We start from the raw sequence: 20298 nt of genomic DNA, 5'->3' as shown, positions 1-20298 counted from the left end.
ACCCTCTTGATTGGGGAGTAGATGAGTCATCTGGGCAACAAAAACTTAACTCGACTACTGGGGGGTTATTTGGAAAATACGATATTAAGAAAGATCGGGAAGAATTAGCTAAAATGATTGTTTTAGGTTGTTTACCTTTTAGTTTTGCTTCTTCACCGTATCTTGTTACTTATATTCAAAGAATTTATAAGCCTATGTTTAAAGGTATTCCTAGAAGTACTTGTAGAGCTGATATCTTTAGGCTTTTTGGACAATATCAGACATATATACGTTATTTGTTCGCAAGTCTTCCTTGTAAAGTTTCTCTTACTTCTGATATTGGTCGTGCTGTAAACGGAAATGATTATTTGGCTGTTACATGCCACTGGATAGATGATAATTTTTGTATGCAAAAACGTATTATTGCTTTTAAATATGATGAAGATCAAAGTCATACTGGTGCATTTATAAGTAACACTATACATGAAGTTGCTATATTTTATAATCTTGCAGAAAAAGTTGTGTATGTCATTTGATAATGCTTCTAGCAACAATGCTGCTATTAAATATTAAAATTGCATCTACACCCACCACTTCCTGAAATATTTCATGTTAGATGTGCATGTCATATTTATAACTTGATTGTGAAGAGTGGCCTTGAATTATTTAGAGATGAAATTACTTTAGTTAGGAGAGCTGTTTGTGTAATTCAAGGAAATAATAGAAGTGCTAGATTAAACGCATTTAAGGAAAAATGTGTACAATATGGACTAAACCAAGACTCATGCCTGAAGAAATAGTTACTAGGTGGAATTATACTTATTTGTTCTTAAGATGTTGTTATAAATATAGAATGCCTATAACTGAAGTTGCTAATTCTCATTGTACCGATCCTAACCGTTTGTTAACATCTAGAACTTGGGATGTCATTCATGATGTTGTACGATTTTTACAAAAATTTTATGTGGCTACACTTGAGTTTTCTGGAGCTTATTATCCTACCATTTCAAATGGTTTAGTTCATATTGCTGAAATTTCTCTTTTACTACATAATTTGAAGCAAAAAGAAGGATATGCTACTGTTGTTGAATCTACGCTAGATAAGTTTAAAAAGTATTTCTACCCAATTCCCTTGCATTTACCTAATTGGTGCTATTTTAAACCCTACTGTCAAAATGATAAAGTGTCGCCAATTAATTAGAGCTTTATATACTTATATGGATATTGGACTAACTGAAACTCCTGATATTGACACTTGTGTTTCTGAGCTACACACACATTTACAAACTTTATATAATTATTATGCTAACATTGTTGATGCTTCTTCGGTTGTAGATGCAAATATTCCTTCAACTAATCCTTCAACATCTGGAACAAAAATGGATGATGATGATTGTGTTCAAGATTATCAGATTTGGTCTACACTAGGAGAGCATCAACAAACCAGTAGCAGGAATATAGATGAACTACAATTCTACTTGCAAGAGTCACTAGAGCCCCTCACAAAGGATTTTCAACCGCTGGGTTGGTGGAAGAGCAACTCAAATCAATTTCCTGTTCTTTCGGTCATGGCTCGAGACGTGCTTAAATGTGTCGATTTCAACAGTCGCATCAGAGAGCGCATTTAGCCAAGCAAGGCAGCAGCTAGGAGATACCCGTCATTCATTGGGCAGCAACGCTTTGAAAATTCTAGTGTGCTTCAGAGATTGGATAAGATCAGAACGGCGAAATCAAGGGCGTGCCGAGGTAGACGAAGAGGAGGACTAAGAAATTGGAGATATAATGGTTTATGGATCCGATACAATCAATGCCGGAAACCTAGAACATCATGTTGACATGGAAGAACTTAGTAAAATTATGTAAAATATGTGATGTACTATTTCTTATTTTTAATTTGTTGTGAACTTTTAGTTTGCAAGTTCAAAAATCAAAAAATAACTTGCAAATTAATTTGAAGTATGAAGAATATAATTTGAACTTGCCTATTGGTCTTATTAAATAATTTTTTGTAGCCCTTAAAAGTTTTCAAATACTTAACTATCTAAGTTTCTAAGTTTTTAATTTCAAATTTTTAATTTTATAATTTTAAAATACAAATTTCAAATTTAAAACTTTAAACTTTAAACTTCAAAGTTTAATTCTAACCCTTAAAAGTTTGCAAATACTTAACTATCAATAACACTGAATAAGAAAAATAAAATTTAATTTAAAAAAAAAACTGGAGCCCGGCCCGCCCTAACCCATTTTTAGCCTTAACCCGTACGGACCCACAAAAACCCGAAAAAACCCAGCCCACTTACAGCCCGCTTACAGCCCGCCCGCTAACCGAACGGGCTGGGGGTTTTCCCATTCAGCCCGTCCCAGCCCGCCCGTTAAACACCCATGCTGGTCATTCAGAAATAGCCAGTGTTTGCAAAGTCATTAAAAAATAGCCACTATTTTGCTGCAACATGAAAACTTCCAGCATAATATACTGGAGATCGGTGCACCTGTATATGAGCTTCCAGCATATTATGTTGGAACTCCAACACGAGGAAAGTTCCAGCATAATATACTGGTATATTATACTGGAACTCCAGTATATTATGCTGGATACTGGACTTCCAGTATAATAGCTAGAGTTCCAGTATACTTATGTTAGAACTCTAGTATATTATGCCGGAGTATATTTCGGATTTTGAACAGTGTTTTCGTTCAGATTTATCTTTACATAAAAAGTGGTTAAATTTCGATTACTTTTGAAATTGTGGCTATTTTAAAATGACCGCTTGTAAATCTGACTATTTTTGAATTTCTCCGGATTTTCGCAAATGATCCTTTTGAGGCTACTATTTAGATTTTGACCACTCTTTAGATTGTCCCCTGCTAACCAGATGAATCCGAATTTTTTAGGAGTACTATTTCCAGACTACTACAGACAGTTGTTTGCATCTTCACTTATACTATTATATTAATTTTCTTTCGTAACTATAGTCCCTAGATATTCTTCCACTGATACTGCTGTAGGCAATAAATTTGCGTCAAGAAAATAAAATCAAGATCGAAAAATATTGTAACAATCGTAGTATTTTATTTTGAATATTTGAGTGTTACAATCTCTATGAATCCTCTGATTCTTCTTTTCAATAGTAAATAAATTCAAGGGCCTTTGAGCTTGATCTTGAATATGTAGTTATCGCCACGAACGATGATCTTGTTCTTGAGCTTTAGCTTGATTGCTTGAACTTGACCTTGATTTGTTCTTCGTTCTTGAGCTTGAACTTGATTTCTTGAACTTGAACTTGATTGCTTGAAGCTTGTAGAGAAATTTGCGGTGTTTGATCCACGAGCTCTCTCTTGCTTCTTGTTATAACTTTTTGTGTGTTTTCTGGGTTATGAAGACCCCTATTTATAGTTGTGGGAGGGAAGAGTTATGATAAGAACAAACTCTTTCCGTTCAATCAAATCAAAGTGTGACAAGACCACATTTGATTGGTCAGAACATGTCACTTGCACACGTGGCACGATTTCATTAGCTTTTTAATATGACTTGGCATGCCTTGTCATTTTGACAGGTGGCATGATCCTATTGGCTCTTCCGTTTGACTTGGCGTGCCACGTCATTTTACCTGTGACACCAAACTAGGCCTCTAGGAAGATGATATCTTGGGCCTAATGAAATGGGCTCATCACTTTAACCCAATTAAATGGGCTAGCCCAATGGATTAAGACTTATTTATTTAATCCATATATATTGAATTTATATAATTAATTCAATTATATTACCCATAATATTATTTGGACTAATATATCTTGAATTTAAAATATAATCCAAATTATTTTATTGAATCTACATTCAATAAAATTTGTATGCCTACAACTACTATAATTCTTTGAAACTATAGACCATATAAAGTTTTCAAATTTGTGGGAATTCAACCTTACATATAATTTTTACAAAAAAACACCGGAGGACTATAAGGTGACACACTAACTTGCACGTATTAGGCTTGATTATTTAAATAGCAAATTCTTTTTTCACGAGAATTTTTAAATAGCAAAATTCAAAGAGCATATGTTTAGCAGTTTCATTATTTAGTTTGTTTGACAAAGTTAAGGGGTATAGTTAGATTCGAGTCAATTACTCAAATGGTCATTCAACTATCTCAAATTATCTCTTGAAATCACTTTTCTTTCGTTTGTAACAACAAAGTCACTGAACTATGCCTATTGCACTCAGAAGGTCACTCAACTAGATTTTCCAAATTTTGGATTGCCAAATACCTATTTTACCCTCTAAATTATAAATATTTATCTTCTTTTATTTTTTAAACTTTTTAATATTATGATTTTCCCTTTTTAATTTATATTATGAACTTACCTATAGAATAAATAATGCTATTTACAAATTAAAAAAATAAAAAAAGTAGTTAAGCATCTATAATGCCGGAATAATAAAATAATGATCATAGTAAAAAATTAATTAGAATAATTTAATTGTAACAATACTTATAGTATTAACAACAAAAATACCAAAATTTATTTACAATTCAAAATGAAAGAAAATAAAGGTTATAAAATATATATTCCATGCACGATAATAAAAATAATTATTTAAATAAAAATATTTTTATAATATACATTATATATTCTTGAAAATTATGCTCAATTTTATTATTATGTTTCTACCAAATAAAAAGAAGATAAATATTTATAATTTAGAGGGTAAAATAGGTATTTGGCAATCCAAAATTTGGAAAATCTAGTTGAGTGACCTTCTGAGTGCAATAGGCATATTTCAGTGACTTTGTTGTTACAAACGAAAGTAAAATGACTTTATGAGATAATTTGGGATAATTGAGTGAGCATGTGAGTAATGGACTCTAATTCTTAAGACAAAAATTTCTTCCTTTTTTTAAAAAAAAATATTAAGGCACTAGGGCCTAGCCTAGGCACTTATATTGAGTGGGGATGCTCCCAATTCTACAGCATTTAGTTCTCAATTAATAGCCGGTAAGTTTTTAAAATTAATTTATATTAAAAAGTATTTTTCTCAAAAAAATAATTTTGATAAGAAACAGTTTGTGTTGACTAATAAATTAAAAATTAATTTTAAGAAATATTTAATATTTGATCAAGCTTTTAAAAATATTTCTAAATGTATTTCTCTCAAAAAAGCTATTCAAAAAGATATTTTTAAAAAAAAAACCTATTTTTTTCGCTTCTCAAAAATTATTTATGATAGAGCACTCCTTTTTTCTTCTAAAAGCAGTCAAATATCTAAGATTTAAAACAAATACTTTTGACCAAAAAAAAAAAAAAGAAAAAAAACACTTCTTCCCAATAAATATTGGAAGTTCCGTCAAATCCGATTAAAAAAAGAAAGTTCCCTCAAATCCGCTAACAATTCTCTGTATTGCCGGTTGATAATCTCTACTATAACTGTTCATGGCGTCTCAACTTCACTTTCCAAGGTTCAATATTGATCTTCCTTATTCGTGCATGAAGTAAAGGTTAATAAGCCTTATTAGCTCTCACTAGGTTAGGGTTAGGGTTTAGATAAAAATCTGTTCTTATAAAGAGAAAAAACGACTACTTAAATATATGGAATAATTTATTATTTCAGTGGATTAAAGTTGAAAAAGAGGAAAAAGGGAAAAAGAAAAAACGAACGGACATTGCTGATGCTATAGCTTCTTCAATGTGTTACTGGAAGTGATTTTTTGTGTATACGATCACTCTCCCCTTACACCACCCACCCCACCCCACCTCAACCCCCTGTATTAACTAGGGAACACTTGTCTTTTACTGTAGTAGTCCTGAAGGAAAAAAGTAAAATAAATGGGGCGCGTTGAGCATGATGATTTTGCAGGACGAACCTATAGGGTTGAGAGGTTAAGAATGCATGATCATGGAGTTGAATTGGGTTCTGAGCACTTTATGCCTCGTAGTGGGGGAATGGAACAGTTTTCACGTAGGCCGAGGAGTCTGAGCCCGAGCCCTCAGAGAGAGGAAGGGCCCCATCGAGTTAGTTGGCGTAGGAGCGGGTTAATGGATAGAGATCAAGATTTTAGTGATAGAGGTGATATAATGGAACCCCAGTTGAGGAGTGGATTAATGAGAAGAGAGGAAAAATTTAGTGATAGAGGTGATATGGCGGAGCCCCGGTTGAGGCATGGGTTAGTGGATGGAGATCAAGATTTTAGTGAAAGAGGTGATATAATGGAACCCCAGTTGAGGAGTGGATTAATAGAAAGAGGTGATATAATTAAGCCTGAATCTAGGAGTGGGTTAATGGAGAGAGATGAGGAATTTAGTGATAGAGTTTACAAAATGCAGCCTCAGTTGAAGTCGCTTGCTTATCGACAAGTGCATGAGAAGAAGCCTCGACATCATTATCAGGCTTCTTCGGGTAATAGGGATGAGATAAGGAGAAGATATGATGAGTTTTTTGATGATGAAGACAGATATGAAGCTGGGGGCGCTGGTGTGAATTATGATTATGAATGTGATAGTGCTATAAGTGTTCAAGGGCATAATGCGAATCGAGAGAGAGTTTTGGGTAGTATCCATCATCATGGGTTGGACAGACAGAAACTGTTTGATTTGGAAGATGAGTCGAGCCAAGGAGGTCATACTTTGTCCTTTGACTCTCAATCTACCTCAAAATATGTGGAGACTGCAAGGAGGCCTTCATCGGTCCATGTGCAACCCCAACAGATTAGGCTTAGAGATGAGGTTTCTCATTACCCTGATCCTTTCCTTCTTGATAAATTGTCGGCAATTGAAATGATTGAAAGAGAGGAAAGATCTGGATTTCATCCCAAGGATGTTTCGCACTACTTGGAGTCAGCATCCCGATCTAAGAATCTTGCTGCCTCCTCTCAGTATAAGGAACGTGTGGCCACATCCTCTGGAATCTCTAGGATGAATTACGCCCATGTAGTTCAAGATGATATGCATTTGCTTGGGGATATTCATTCAAGGAGTTCCACAAAGCTTAGACAACCATCATATCTCAATGAATATGGTGAAAATCACAGTTATAATACCCTTGAAGAATATGCAGCTGGGCATAAGGAACGGACAAGCTACCAGTATGATAAAGTTAGTCCTACGGGTGACGATATGAATTATTTATATCCTAAAGGTAGCCCAAGAGATACTAGTGGTTATGATCATTCATATGAAAGAACTAGTATGCTTGGACAAGCAGTACTTGACAAAAGGCATGCTCGGGCACCAATTTATTTGGAACCCCTTAGAGAGAATACTGATGATGCCGAGTTTCCTCGAAGAGATGTCATTAACAGGAGTTCATGGGATCACCATTCACTGGCCAAACAATCAGTTTCAATGAACTTTCTGGATGCCAGATCATTAGTGAGATCAAGCCAAGGTCAGTTTTACGTGGATCCTGGTGATACTAATGTTGATATGCGAAATGTAAGAGAATCAGACATAGAAAATTTGGATGTTCCCTGTCATGAAGAGATTCCTCGTCGGCGGCTGGATTACCATAGTAGCAAGGATGGACATCATATATCCTACGTTGAGAGGTGGAGGAGATCACCACAGCACGAACATGAAATGGAAATGCTTGGAGATAGGATACAATTAAAGAAAATTGAATCAGGTGTAATTGGCCCTGATTGTTATCCAATTAGGTCAGTAAAGAGGAAATACATTTTAGATGAAGAACCAATGGTGCATAAGTCTAGACAGGTTGTGTGCAGTAAATGGAAGAAAAACATTACCAGAAATCAAGATTTAGATTGTAGAAACGAGGTGTGGGATGATCAAGACAGCAGTGGCTTACTGTCACCTGAGAGCTTTGAGGATGACGAACGGTTTGGAAAGGCAGAAAAGACATACAGCGGGGACCTTTACGGTAGAGTTACTAGCGCTGATGGCTTATTGTCGTATCACAGTTCAATAAATCAGGGGCAGAGGCACCTTATTAGACCATATAATCCTGGTAAAAAGCAAAAGGTGCATGAGAATCCCAGTTCACTGAGACGTTATGTTTCAATTCAATGTAATAGGAAACACCATCTAACAAAAAATGTTTGGATAAGAGGCAAAGATGTTAAAAAAACAGAAGGATCTGACCACATAGTCGAAGAGTTAAAGGATCAGGTAGCTTGTGCAAAAGCTGAGTTGCCTGAAGACTCACTTGAATTTAAGCAACTGGTAAATAAGTTCTTCCTATATTCCACCAAAAAGTTGAGTGAGAGTGTTTCTACTCAGAAAAGGTACAAGGAGCAAGGGAGGGCTGGTGGCTTATACTGCATTGTTTGTCCCAAGAGGTCTGTCTCCTTTGTAGTGTTTGAACTTTAAGCTTATGGCTTATTAGTATAAATATAATATGTTGCCATTTGGATGCTTCAAAATGTCACATGTCCTGAATTTCTTTGACTAGGTTATAATCGCTTCTGTGAAATTGTGTTGCATGCAGAATCAAGTATGGTTCTAGTTGAATCACTATGTGGCATTCTCTCTCATATCGAGAATACAGTTACATCTGGTCATTTACGTTGTTCAAGAATCATGTTCCATAAATTTATTTTGAATTCTCGAAATTGGTTTTGTTATCTTTTAGTAGCTTATTTGGATTATTATTATTAAATGGAATTACAAATTATGCTGATGCTCAACTTATACATGGGTCCAAAATCAGGAAATATTTATGTTCTCTCTGCCAATTATTCAGTTCTTATTATGTAGAACTCATAGGATATTGTTTGATCAGGTGAATTGTGGGAATGGCCCAGCAGAATTGTAACATCGTTAACATATATTCTGTAACTTCTATGAGGATGGTCAAATCTTAGTTGCTTCAACCCATTTCTATGCTTTGGTCAGATCAATATCAAATTCTATTTGATACGGAACTCAATATCAAATTCTTGAAAGCCTGCCTTTCTTCTCTTGATTTTCCTTGAACTTAACAGGATTACATGAAGTTTCAATTGAGGGTTTGGTTTTAGTGATCAAACTGGTCAAGAACCTTTCTGAAAAAAGGATTTTGAGTGTGAAATGGTAGACTGGAAAGACATTGGTAGTGCTCTATTTCTCCTGGAAACCCGATCAGAAAACATTTATTTGCAGGGTACTCCTCTCAGTAAATAGAAAGCAGTTATAGAAAAACGTATCTAAATCTTTTTGCGTCTTGAACTTCAACTATAAGCGCTGTCCTACTATAAACGTATCTAAAGGGGTCTAGGAATTCATCTCTTTTTTATTTTTATGTTGGAGAAATGGAACAAAGAATGCTGTTCTAGAATATGTTGGAGACAAAAGTTGTGCATAACCGTGCACTTGCTTCTTTATCAAAGATATGAATGTGTTACTGATTCAAAAAAATAAAGTTATAGTGGCAGCAAGAAGAAGATAAAATTTGAAACTGAAGAAGGTTCTGTTAAATTCATTTTTTCTTCTCTAGATGGACACAGTTTATTGAAGTACTTGGGGGTAGTTTTTAGTTCTAATTGTGGTCAAATTCTTCTGGACATCATACTCTGTATGCTTATGTTTTTTCCACTATTGTAATAAGCAGCTGAATACATTGTTCTTTGTAAGAGGAATCTGCAGATTCTATTAAGATATAGAAAAGTATAAGCAAGCTCACATTAAAAAGTACAAACAAGGTTATGGAGATACTGTGCCGCCAAGATATAATAAAGGAAAAGAAAAACAAACTTCATAGGCAATAGCAATAAAATAAACAAAAGCCTAGATATAGTTATAGGCTTCTGAAGATGTAGTTCCTGAGGAGATGGTTATTTTAAGCTGTTTTGGTTCTGTTGGTTAGTACACGCCAAGGACTCAGTTTGGAACCGCCTAGTCAGATAAGGATGCTTGATACCCTGTTGTCCTCTTGACTTTTGAATGTTTCTTTTTTGTGCTGGAGTAGGTTGGTGATATCACTTTTTGTTTTATCTTCACATGGACATTTTTGCATGGCCCAACTAGTTCTCCGAATTTATCTTGTATATATTGCCGTGTACTACTTTTATCTTGCAATTGCTAAATAATTGTACTTTCTCAGTCAATCAAAAGAGTTCACAGATACTCGAGCCTTGGCGAAACATTGTTTTATGTCAAAAAAGGTGGGGTTGAAAGCAAAACACTTGGGTCTTCACAATGCAATATGTGTCCTAATGGGGTGGAACAGTGATGCACCCCCTGAGGGAAAATTATGGGCGCCAGTGGCTGTTCCTGCCCCTACTGCTTTAGCCCAAAAAGAAGATCTTATTCTTTGGCCACCAGTGGTTGTTATACATAATTGCTCTGCTTTGGTAACTGGCCTAGATGGGCGAAAAGTCATGACTACTGAAGCTGTGGAGGAGTTTCTGAGAGGTGCGTGTGTTGTACAACTTTTTGGTTTATCTGGTTTTGAGTTTTGTGCCTCAAGAGGGGGATGTTATTATGAGAAGGGTGATGCCCTGCTGTCATCTAATATCAGTAGCAGTTCATTTACGTATTCTGCAGATTAGGAAGTTTCTTTCAGTTGTTCTTAGGGAGCCGTCCTCTTTGTATCATTGTGTTTGATGACAATATTCTCGCTTCTCTGTACTTTCCAACTGCAGGTAAAGGTTTTAGCAGTGGTAGAATGAAGGTTTGTTTGGGGAAGCCTGGTAATGGTAGTGTATTACTGGTGAAGTTCTTGGGCACTATTCCTGGCTTTCAGGATGCAGAAAAGCTTCATTACTACTTCATGGGAGAAGAACGCGGAAGGACAGACTTTGGAATAGCAACTTCTACCAAGGGTAAAGGCATGAACAGAAACGTGAAGGGGGATGAAGTTGTGGAACTTTTGCTATATGGTTACTTGGGAATAGCGGAAGACTTGGATAAAGTTGATAATGACACCAAAAGAAAATGTTTAATCAAGAGTAAAAAGGAGATTCATGATTTTGTAGATGCTCCTGTCAACCCTGTTGAGGGAGATTAAGGGTTAAAGTTTTCATTGCAGCTTGGGAGAACCCCTCCAGCCGTCGACCTTTTGGAACACAAAAGATCAGAAAAAGAAAGGAAGAAAAAGAAATCAGTGTAGATAGGAGGATGGAAGAAAGGTACAAAGAAAACTAAAGGATTGTGAATTGTGTAAAACTCTGTTCATATCCACAGCTTTTGTCAAACGCCAGAACCTTTATGCAAGCTTATGCTACTTCTCTTATTGCTTTATTATGGCTTTTCCTTTGCTACATTTGTGCTGTTGATTGCATTTGTAAAACTTTTGGTGCAAATCAAGCACATTACAGGGGTAAGCAAAACCCCTTTTTTCTTGAAGATTGCATGGTGGATGGAGTTCCTCAGTTACCTTTTAACTGTGCTTATTTTGGTTGACATCTATAAACGGCCTTGAACTAGTCTCTTCTGTATTCATTTTAGAATTGACAGGAAATTAGTAGTCGAGGCTGAAGTTGATCAATATCCTCTCGGAGTTTTAAGTTCTATGTATTGCAGATGTAGAAAATATTTTCACAATCTCATTAAATGGTAAAAATAGTAACTAACTTGCAATCACTTAGGGATAACTGATAGTTGTGAAATGTCTTTAAACAATTAGTATATATGTATAACTTAAATCCTATCCAAAATAAGAGAGTTGATTCATTTGTTTCCCAATGAAATTCAGAAATTAAACTTGAATCAAAGCACATAGAGGAGGAAGCGATGCAATGCTTGATCCAATGCAAGAGAGAGTTTTATTTATTTTCAAATAAACTTAAATATTAAGCTTGAAACCAAGCAGAAGACAAAAAATGTATGCAGTACCAGTACTAGTTGAATGAACTTTGTTTTTTGTTTCATATAAATAACAACAATTGGTACAAATTTGGAAGAATGAAAATTTACAATAATCGCAAACAAAAACAAGATGATAAATGCATACGTTATTTCACAATGCTACCTACATTATTTCCCTTGAATTATCCTAAAAGAGATGAAGAAAAGAACAATAGAACTAGTTGTGTATAGAGCTGAACAATTCAAACTTGGAGGTTTTCTTGACTTTTATCTCTTTTGGAAGTTGAGAACTCTGATGGCATATACAAAGACAAAGAAGAAAAGAAGCACCCAACCAAGATGTGCTGCAGCAACTGCACCAAGAAAGTCAAAATCATAACCAAGATATTCTTTGAGGTAATCCTTCAATGGAAGATAACTAGGGGCATTATCATGACTAGGAACATGAACAAGTTCTGTCTTGTCTCCCAATTGAGATGTAATGAGACCATATATTGTCCATGCAACTGGTGAACCCCAGTAGTACCACCTCCACCATATTGGAATTTGCTGCAACATAGTATAAACATGTCACAAATATTAGATTAATAGTTGATGCCATGTGACCAGGAGGTCACGGGTTCGAGCCATGAAAACAGCCTCTTGCAGAAATGCAGGGTAAGGCTGCGTACAATAGAGACCCTTGTGGTCCGGCCCTTCCTCGGACCCCGCGCATAGTAGGAGCTTAGTGCACCAGGCTGGCTTTTTTTTTTTTTTTTTTTTTTTTTGTGAAAGGAAGAATAATTGGGATATCAAGATTTCACTTACCATTCTAGGAATGAGGAAACCAGAGAAGAGGTTCCAAAAGCTGAGGAAGAAAGACATAACAATTGCTGCTATCTGATAATTTGGAGTGAGGGCTACAAGCATCATCCCGTAGAGTGTGAAGTAGACGAAGCACATGAACACGTAGTAGTAGAACCAGAAGAACTTGTCAGCTTGCCACTCGAATCCAATCATTGAGTAAAGGATTAGGCTGTAAAGGAAAGTTTGGATCCCGACATAGATTGTTTCCACAGTCACCTGTAAAGGAACAAATAATGAGCTTGACTTTGTTGGCATAACCGATGCTTACAATCCATATAAACTAGATGGTCAGTTCATATACCTGAGCAAAAGCATATGGTAAGGCTGAAAACATCCCTGCTGCTCTTTCGCGATAGAAGACTGTTCTCTCAATAGCCACAACAGATTGAACAGCAGAAGTGTTTGTTCCTCCAAGAAACAGAACAGCAGCATACATTGCTCCCACAAGATTTGAAAGGTCCTGTTGTTTTTCGCTGGTAGAAACAATAGTGTTTTTAAGAGCTAATCCACTTTCAGTGCAAAAAAATTGAAGCTCAATATTCAAGTTTTAGGAGAATGACTCACAATTTTCCTCCTTTGCCCCAGAAAATGACGCCAAATATAATTCCGATGACTGTTGTCATGAAAAATCTGATGACATTGTACTGTGGATTCCTCCAATAAGACCAATGTTGTTTCCAGAAACATGCCTTGAATTGAGTCAATAGGGGCTGAGAGTACTTAGTAGGGAAATACAGGTCCTTGGATCCTGGTGCTGAAGTACTAAGTTGCTTAATCAGTTCTTCATTTCTCCTGCAAATTTGGAGAATTTGAGGAGAAGATTTAGTATGAGCAGGAGTTGGATGTAGGGAATAGAACAATGAACAATAGTAATGGATCAGTTTCATTTGTCATATTCTCATACCTGTACAGATCAGAGTTGGTTAATATTTCTGCAAAGTCTACACCAAGTTGAGACTCAACGGATGCAGCGCTGACCTCAAGCATCCAAGTAGCAGGATTATATCCATCTTTGATCTTGTTAACCCCAGGAACAGACTGAAAAAGTTGGTGTAAACGATCATTTGCATGATTATCGATGACTTATAATAGAATGGTAACTATTTTACAAAATGTAGTATCATCTTACTTCAAAATACTCTGTCAAGTGCTGAGAATTGCGACCGAGGGGTCCAGCATAAATGACTTGTCCTCCTCTCTTCATCAAGAATAACTGCATAGATAGTGTAGTGACATTGTAGTCATGATAAATCCAGTCCAAGGTGATGAATCTATGAACTAGTTATAGATGATGTGGACTAGATTCAATAAGTTAGTACCTCATCAAATGATTCAAATATGTCAATACTTGGTTGATGAATTGTGCAAACTACAGTTCTCCCTGTATCCACAGTGTTCCTTACAGCTCTCATTACAATTGCAGCAGCTCGAGCATCCAGACCCGACGTAGGCTCATCCATGAAGATGATCGAAGGATTAGCAACCAACTCCACGGCTATAGTAAGCCGCTTTCTTTGTTCAGTCGATAAACCATCAACTCCTGGAAGTCCAACTAGAGAGTCTCTCAATAATGTAAGCTCAACCAACTCCATCACTTCCTCCACAAACATCTGAACCAAACGAGGGATTCGTCATTGTTTTCTCAGTGGATGAAAAGAAAGGTACTAACATATTTTGATAGACATCATCATTCTACCAAAGAAAATATAAAGCTGTACCATTCGAGTTTCGTTGTTGACATCTGAAGGAAGACGCAACCAGGCAGAATATAGGAGAGATTCATAAACAGTGACATGTGGAGAATGAATGTCATTTTGTTCACAGTAGCCACTAACTCGAGCAAAGGTTTCTTGGATCTTTGGATAACCAGAAACACAGATATTCCCTTCAATGTATCCACCAGTTTTCCTTCCAGCTAAAACATCCATCAAAGTAGTCTTTCCAGCACCACTCACACCCATTAGTGCTGTTAGCACACCTGGTCTAAAAGCACCACTCACATCTCGTAGAAGCTGGAGTCGCGTTTCTTCAATTCCTTGACTTTTCATTTCCTGATACAGACATCATTCATTGACCAGTTAGGAATTTTGTTTAAATACATGCAATAGTGGATGCAGGATTCATTGAAGAAGAGAAACAAAATTTTAAACCGTTGGATTCTAATAAGTGGAGAAGAGATAAGAACTTACAGCAGGCATATCGACATAGTAATTCACATGTTCAAATGAAAGGGACAAAGGCTGGAATGGCAGAACCATTCCCTTTTTGTTGGTTGCACTATCTGCACCATTTGATTTTACATCTTCTGAAGTGTTCTTTCCTGACACATCAAAACAGATAAATAAGCAGATGAAGCACTCACCAGCATTCTTTGATACATACAGTTCAAATTCTTGGAAACAAAGAGATGTTCTTAATCTTGAACCTTCATCTGGTATTATTTTCATCTTCTTTTCCTTGTATTGACTGTTTTCTTCATTCACCATAATAGATTTAGTATCTCCAAGAGCTGATATCAAGTTTTAAAATTCGGTCAAAACCAAAAGATAGTGTCCAAGCCTAGTGAGAAAATCACTACCAAGTATCATCTCTTACGTTTTAAGTACGTGAGTGCTGCAACGAAGCAAAGGTTGAAAAACAATGAGAACGCGAAAAGTGCAATGACACAAATCCAGTACCAAATGTCTTCTGTAAACATCCCTCTGGCTTTAAGAAGCTCTATTCCAACTGTTTTTCCTGGAAAGCTTGGATCCTCATTGAGCTGAAATAGAGCAACATATTCTTAGAATATCTAAAGATAGAGATCAAAAATGAATATCTAAGATGTAACTATGCTAATTTACCTTGTTCCATCTTTTGTCAAGAAATTCAACAAGAACTATAGCGTTCTGTCCATATGACATAGGGGAAAGGTAATAGGCCCATTTCATCCAAGGTTGGAGGTCATCTATTAGAACAACCAGTTGCTTATATCAGAATCACAGTATGATGAAATTCCAATCTTGGAATGATTAGCTAGTTTTACTTCATTAGCTAATATATCTTTCAGTTGCTAACCTTTGGCAATGATAAATCCACCAAGGACAAAAACTGACAACAATGTGAAGGTACCAAGGGTGTTGGCCACAACTTGTGTTCTTCCAAGCGCTGCAATGAAACGGAAGAGTCCCAACGCCATCTGGTGAATACCAACATAGGCCAAGTACTGCCGGAAAAACCTGTTTAAGTTGATGAACTTGTTAGTGAACTCTGAAAATCTGACATTGTCAGCTATAGGATCTATCAAATGAGACTATTAGCCTGTTTGGCCGTGTTTTTTTTTGGGCAAAAGTGCTTTTTTGGCCAAAAATGCTTTTTTCCAAAGTTAAGGTGTTTGGCCAAGCTTTTAGAAGGAAAAAAAGTGCTTCTGAGTAGAAGCAGAAGCAGTTTTTGAGAAGCAGAAAAAAGTAACTTCTCCCAAAAACACTTTTTTGAAAAGTATTGTTGAGAAAAATACATGTAGAAGCACTTTTTAAAAAGTTGACCAAACATAATTGCTGCTCAAAAGTTTTTATTTTTGAAAAACAATTTTCAAAACAAGCTGAATTTAGAAGCACGGCCAAACATGCTATACAGTGGACATACCTATCAGCTGCAGGTGCAAATCCAACAGTGTAGTATGTGAGAAGGATCCATATTCCTGATTCCATCAGCGAGACGGGGATCCTAAGGAGCCAAATTGGAAGAGCAAAAGCCCAAGCTGGGTAAACCAAAGCATCTCTCTGTTTAAAAAAGACAGGTAGCCTGAAAATAGTCATTGCAAGCTCAGCCATGCCATTGAACATCACATTGAGAAGGCTGAAAAACAGTGCACCATAAAATTTTCCTCCATCTTCTGCTTCACCGTGCTTCATTTTCGTTCTAAAGAATACAGTGAATGTAAAGATAGCCATGATTGTGATCTGAACAGTCTTGAAAATGTAGACGAAGGAGTTTCGTTTCATCAGCAACCACTCCCTTGACAAGCATGCCTTGAAAAGTTCTTTGTTAGAGATACCATATTTTTCTTTCACCAATGCTGCAGGGTGGGTTTTACTTCTGTCATAAGGAACATGAACTTCACCGAAAAGTTTCAGCCCAATATGGAAAGATTTGAACTGTTCAACAAAGTCATGCACTGATACATATTGATAGGGAACATTCTTTTTGGACCAGTATTGTTCTTGATCTTTTTTGGAAGTAACCTCTTGAAGAAAATCCGCGATTCCTTTCCTTTCAGGACATTTAAATCCAACACTTTCGAAGAACTCAAGGACGTGTTCACGTGGACCTTGGTAGACAATTTTCCCTTCTGAAAGCAAGATAATGTCATCAAATAGATTAAAGGTTTCCGAGGCTGGCTGAAGTAGAGATATTATCATGGTCACATTCATTATATGAACCATCTGTCTCATATATTTGACTATTTGAAATGTTGTTGAACTGTCAAGACCAGTCGATATTTCATCCATCAAAAAGACTTTTGCAGGACCAACCAACATTTCTCCTGCATTCATATCCATTAACAACCTTTAAGTAAATGATGGAAACCAACTTTAGAACTTGACTAGTTTAATTCATCATATACCTGTTGTTACACGCTTCTTTTGTCCACCAGAAATACCTCTTCTCATTTCATCACCCACCATTGTATCAGAACAAATATCCAATCCAAGTATCTGGTGCAGAAATCTTGTTAGTCACCCTAACATATGAGGAAAATAAATGGAACTTCATATTGTAGGAGGGGAAAGCAGACCTTGAGAATCGAGTCAGTGACCAAATTGGTCTTTTGTCCAGCTACTGATATGGCTTTCATGAATGCATCTATCTCAGGATCTGGTTTAATTCCTGAATCTTTTTCTCGTCTCGAGAGCTCTGCTAGCAGTTCATATCTGGCACCAACTCCCAAGCAGCGACCCGAGAAGTCTAATGTCTCTCTTACTGTCATCTCACCGTGATGAAGATCATGTTGGCAGATATAAGCACAAGTTCTCTGAGGTATGAACTCTTTGAGTTCGTGACCACAGTGAGTGACCTTCCCCTTTACCTACATTAATTTGAAAAATAAAAAACAAGTCCAAGAATGTTAGAGTTAACAAGGGTATCAAGGTTTTCATTTAAAGAACACCAAGAATGATTTGTCTGAACAAAAATGACACACCCTAAGATCTTGTTCCAGCTTTCCTGCAAGTGCCTTCAACAATGTAGTTTTGCCAGAAGCTGGAGGTCCAAGAAGCAATGTCATCCTAATAATAGGTATTTTAAATATTTTACAAAAAAAAAAAAAAATGACAACTGTCAGAAACTCAATTATGTCAAAAGATATTATAAAAGGAGGCCTAAATATTAGAACAAAGACATCATACCTTGATGGTTTTACAATTCCAGAAATGTCATCCAGTATTTTGACAGATTTCTTCTTAGACGGCGAAAGCCTCAAAAGACCAAGAATTCCCTATTAGACATCAAAATACAAAGAGTAATCCTTAAACTTAAGTATCATTACTTGAATAGATATCTTCTGAATAATGTCTTAGATATACATAAGGGGAGCCTCGGCAACTGGTAAAGTTGCTGCCATGTAACCAGGAGGTCACGGGTTCGAGATGTGGAAACAGCCTCTTGCAGAAATACAAGGTAAGGCTGCGTACAATAGACCCTTGTGGTCCGGCCCTTCCCCAGAGGCCCAGACCCCACGCATAGCAGGAGCTTAGTGCACCGGGCTGCCTTTAATGTCTTAGATATACAAACGAGTCAAATAATGCAAATTTTAACTACCTCTATTGAATTGATGGTTGAATTCCATAGTGTTGGAAGTGCTCTACTGCCAACATATGCATCTCCTTCAATTGACAAGTGCTCAAACCTGATTTCAATTCTTGGAATGTCTATCCCAACCCTGTTTGACAAAGTTTATTATCTCATACTTTTTACTCCAAACAATAAGGATTAAGATTCTTGAAAAGGCTGAAAAAACCAGTTCATGTATTTTTTTCACCTTTCGATACGATCTTTAAGCCTGAGAAGGAATCTCTCATTGTCTTCATCAATACCATTTAATATACTCTCCATAAGTTGCTTCTTTTCTTGCATTCCCATATGTGCTACATCAACTTGTTCATGAACAATTTTTCCATTATCCAATACTTGCTTTAAAATTCCTTTCCTCATTCTGTCATAAGTTGGAAGCCTTTCAATTGCAGCCCATTTAAGTTCATCTTCATCATCTTGCCTCCCACTTTTCGCGAAAACATCCACTCCTGGTGCACCAAACGCGTCGCGAATACTTGCTGAAGCCCATGATCCATTTCTACTAGCTGATGCAAAACTTGCCTTTTTGCTCATTGTCCTCACTAGCTCATTTTCCCTCATTGATGCAGCCATTTACACAGGCTTTTAATCCTGTCCAGGACCAAGTTTTCTTGAATATTTCCTTCAATGCTGTTCTACAATAGTTGGAAAAACAAAAAATGTGTAACTTAAGATATATATGTTTAATCAAATATATCATAGTGAAAAGAAAGCACTAAATAATTAGTGAGCTTACGTAAGTATGTATAGTGAATGAAAAAAAATGTAACTAAGTAATCTTAAGACTCCTTTCTTTTTTTGTTGGGATTATGTTATAAGCTTGAACTTTAGAGGAGAAAGGAGAAATCTTGGGTTGCATCGAGTGAACTTAGTAGGGAAGTATATATAGTGGAGGCTTCTATGTATGCAGATGATAATACAGCCAAGAATGAGTATAATTAGAGTTTTAAGGCAGTCATATTTATGCAAGTATATATACCACATTTTGTCAGATTTTGGAGTTTCCAATAGATTCATTTTTTTTGTCTTTTCTTGATTGTATATATATAATAGTTCAAATTTATAAGTTTCTATTACAGACAGATTTGAAGTCGCAAGATTTTTCCTTGCCAAATTTATACATGCATTTGTGTATTATTACTTCTTCACTTGATAAATTTGTACTCAAGTTATATAGCAACAAGTTAAAGGAGAATCCAAAGGAGGAACAACAACAGGTAAAAGTATTGTTTGTTGCTTAAGTATACGTTTTTTCTTTCTTCTTAAAATTTAACATACACCAAATTGTTCTGTTGCAATTTGAGGAACATGGAGTTATTTTCAAGTTCATAATGCTGAGGACATTGCAAGTAGTTACTACTTGTGCTTGGACATTGAGTAATTAGTTAAGACAGGTTAAAATGTGCGAACCACTATATCTAAAAGCTTAAATTGATAGAGGAAGAACAATATTATTTTCTATTTGTTTAGGTCTGCAATACATCTCCTCATGTGGTCCAAATTATTTTCTAGAACACATGAAATTATAGTTTTTTGTCAATGGACGGTTGCGTACACACTGCCCTCCCTACCTCATGATAGAAATAAGGTCTGTGTACACACTACCGTTCTCAAACCCAACTTGTGGGACTATACTGGAATAGTGTACCAATGAACGGTTGTGTGGCTCGAATCTAGAACCTCCACTTAACTTGATTCCTTTTTTCTTTTTTAGAATGATAAGGTGCATACTTTGATCCCATGTTGAAATATGTGAATTGCCTGTCTAAAAGTTTAAAACTTGTTAGAAAGGTGACACTCCTGTTATTTCAATTTCTAATTGTTGGTGTCTCTAAACTCTAAAGTAATCTCAAGCAACAACCTCAAACTAGTTAGGGTCTATAATTACCCAAGTCCTAGTGCTTT

The 20298-nt window shown here is 36.1% G+C and overlaps 2 protein-coding genes across 2 annotated transcripts; one reads left to right on the top strand and one right to left on the bottom strand.

Moving 5' to 3' along the window:
• Positions 1 to 5282: 5282 nt before the first annotated feature.
• Positions 5283 to 11291, top strand: LOC109210090. The gene is made up of 3 exons (XM_019373462.1): positions 5283 to 8267; positions 10010 to 10320; positions 10551 to 11291. The coding sequence occupies exons 1-3, from the start codon at positions 5800 to 5802 to the stop codon at positions 10913 to 10915; spliced, it is 3144 nt and encodes a 1047-aa protein (XP_019229007.1). The 5' UTR covers positions 5283 to 5799; the 3' UTR covers positions 10916 to 11291.
• A 449-nt stretch (positions 11292 to 11740) lies between these two features.
• Positions 11741 to 18031, bottom strand: LOC109210088 (pleiotropic drug resistance protein 2-like). The gene is made up of 18 exons (XM_019373461.1): positions 17949 to 18031; positions 17744 to 17828; positions 17339 to 17629; positions 17168 to 17258; positions 16186 to 17086; positions 15619 to 15779; positions 15405 to 15508; positions 15157 to 15322; positions 14987 to 15070; positions 14751 to 14881; positions 14280 to 14612; positions 13881 to 14171; positions 13691 to 13774; positions 13466 to 13599; positions 13126 to 13353; positions 12863 to 13034; positions 12523 to 12777; positions 11741 to 12264 (listed from the first exon to the last, which is right to left on the bottom strand). The coding sequence occupies exons 2-18, from the start codon at positions 17825 to 17827 to the stop codon at positions 11983 to 11985; spliced, it is 3792 nt and encodes a 1263-aa protein (XP_019229006.1). The 5' UTR covers position 17828; positions 17949 to 18031; the 3' UTR covers positions 11741 to 11982.
• Between the last annotated feature and the right edge of the window lie 2267 nt (positions 18032 to 20298).

This window comes from Nicotiana attenuata, unplaced genomic scaffold (assembly GCF_001879085.1).
Source record: "Nicotiana attenuata strain UT unplaced genomic scaffold, NIATTr2, whole genome shotgun sequence".
NCBI classification, from domain to species: domain Eukaryota; kingdom Viridiplantae; phylum Streptophyta; class Magnoliopsida; order Solanales; family Solanaceae; genus Nicotiana; species Nicotiana attenuata.
This window is presented reverse-complemented; position numbering and strand designations above follow the sequence as displayed.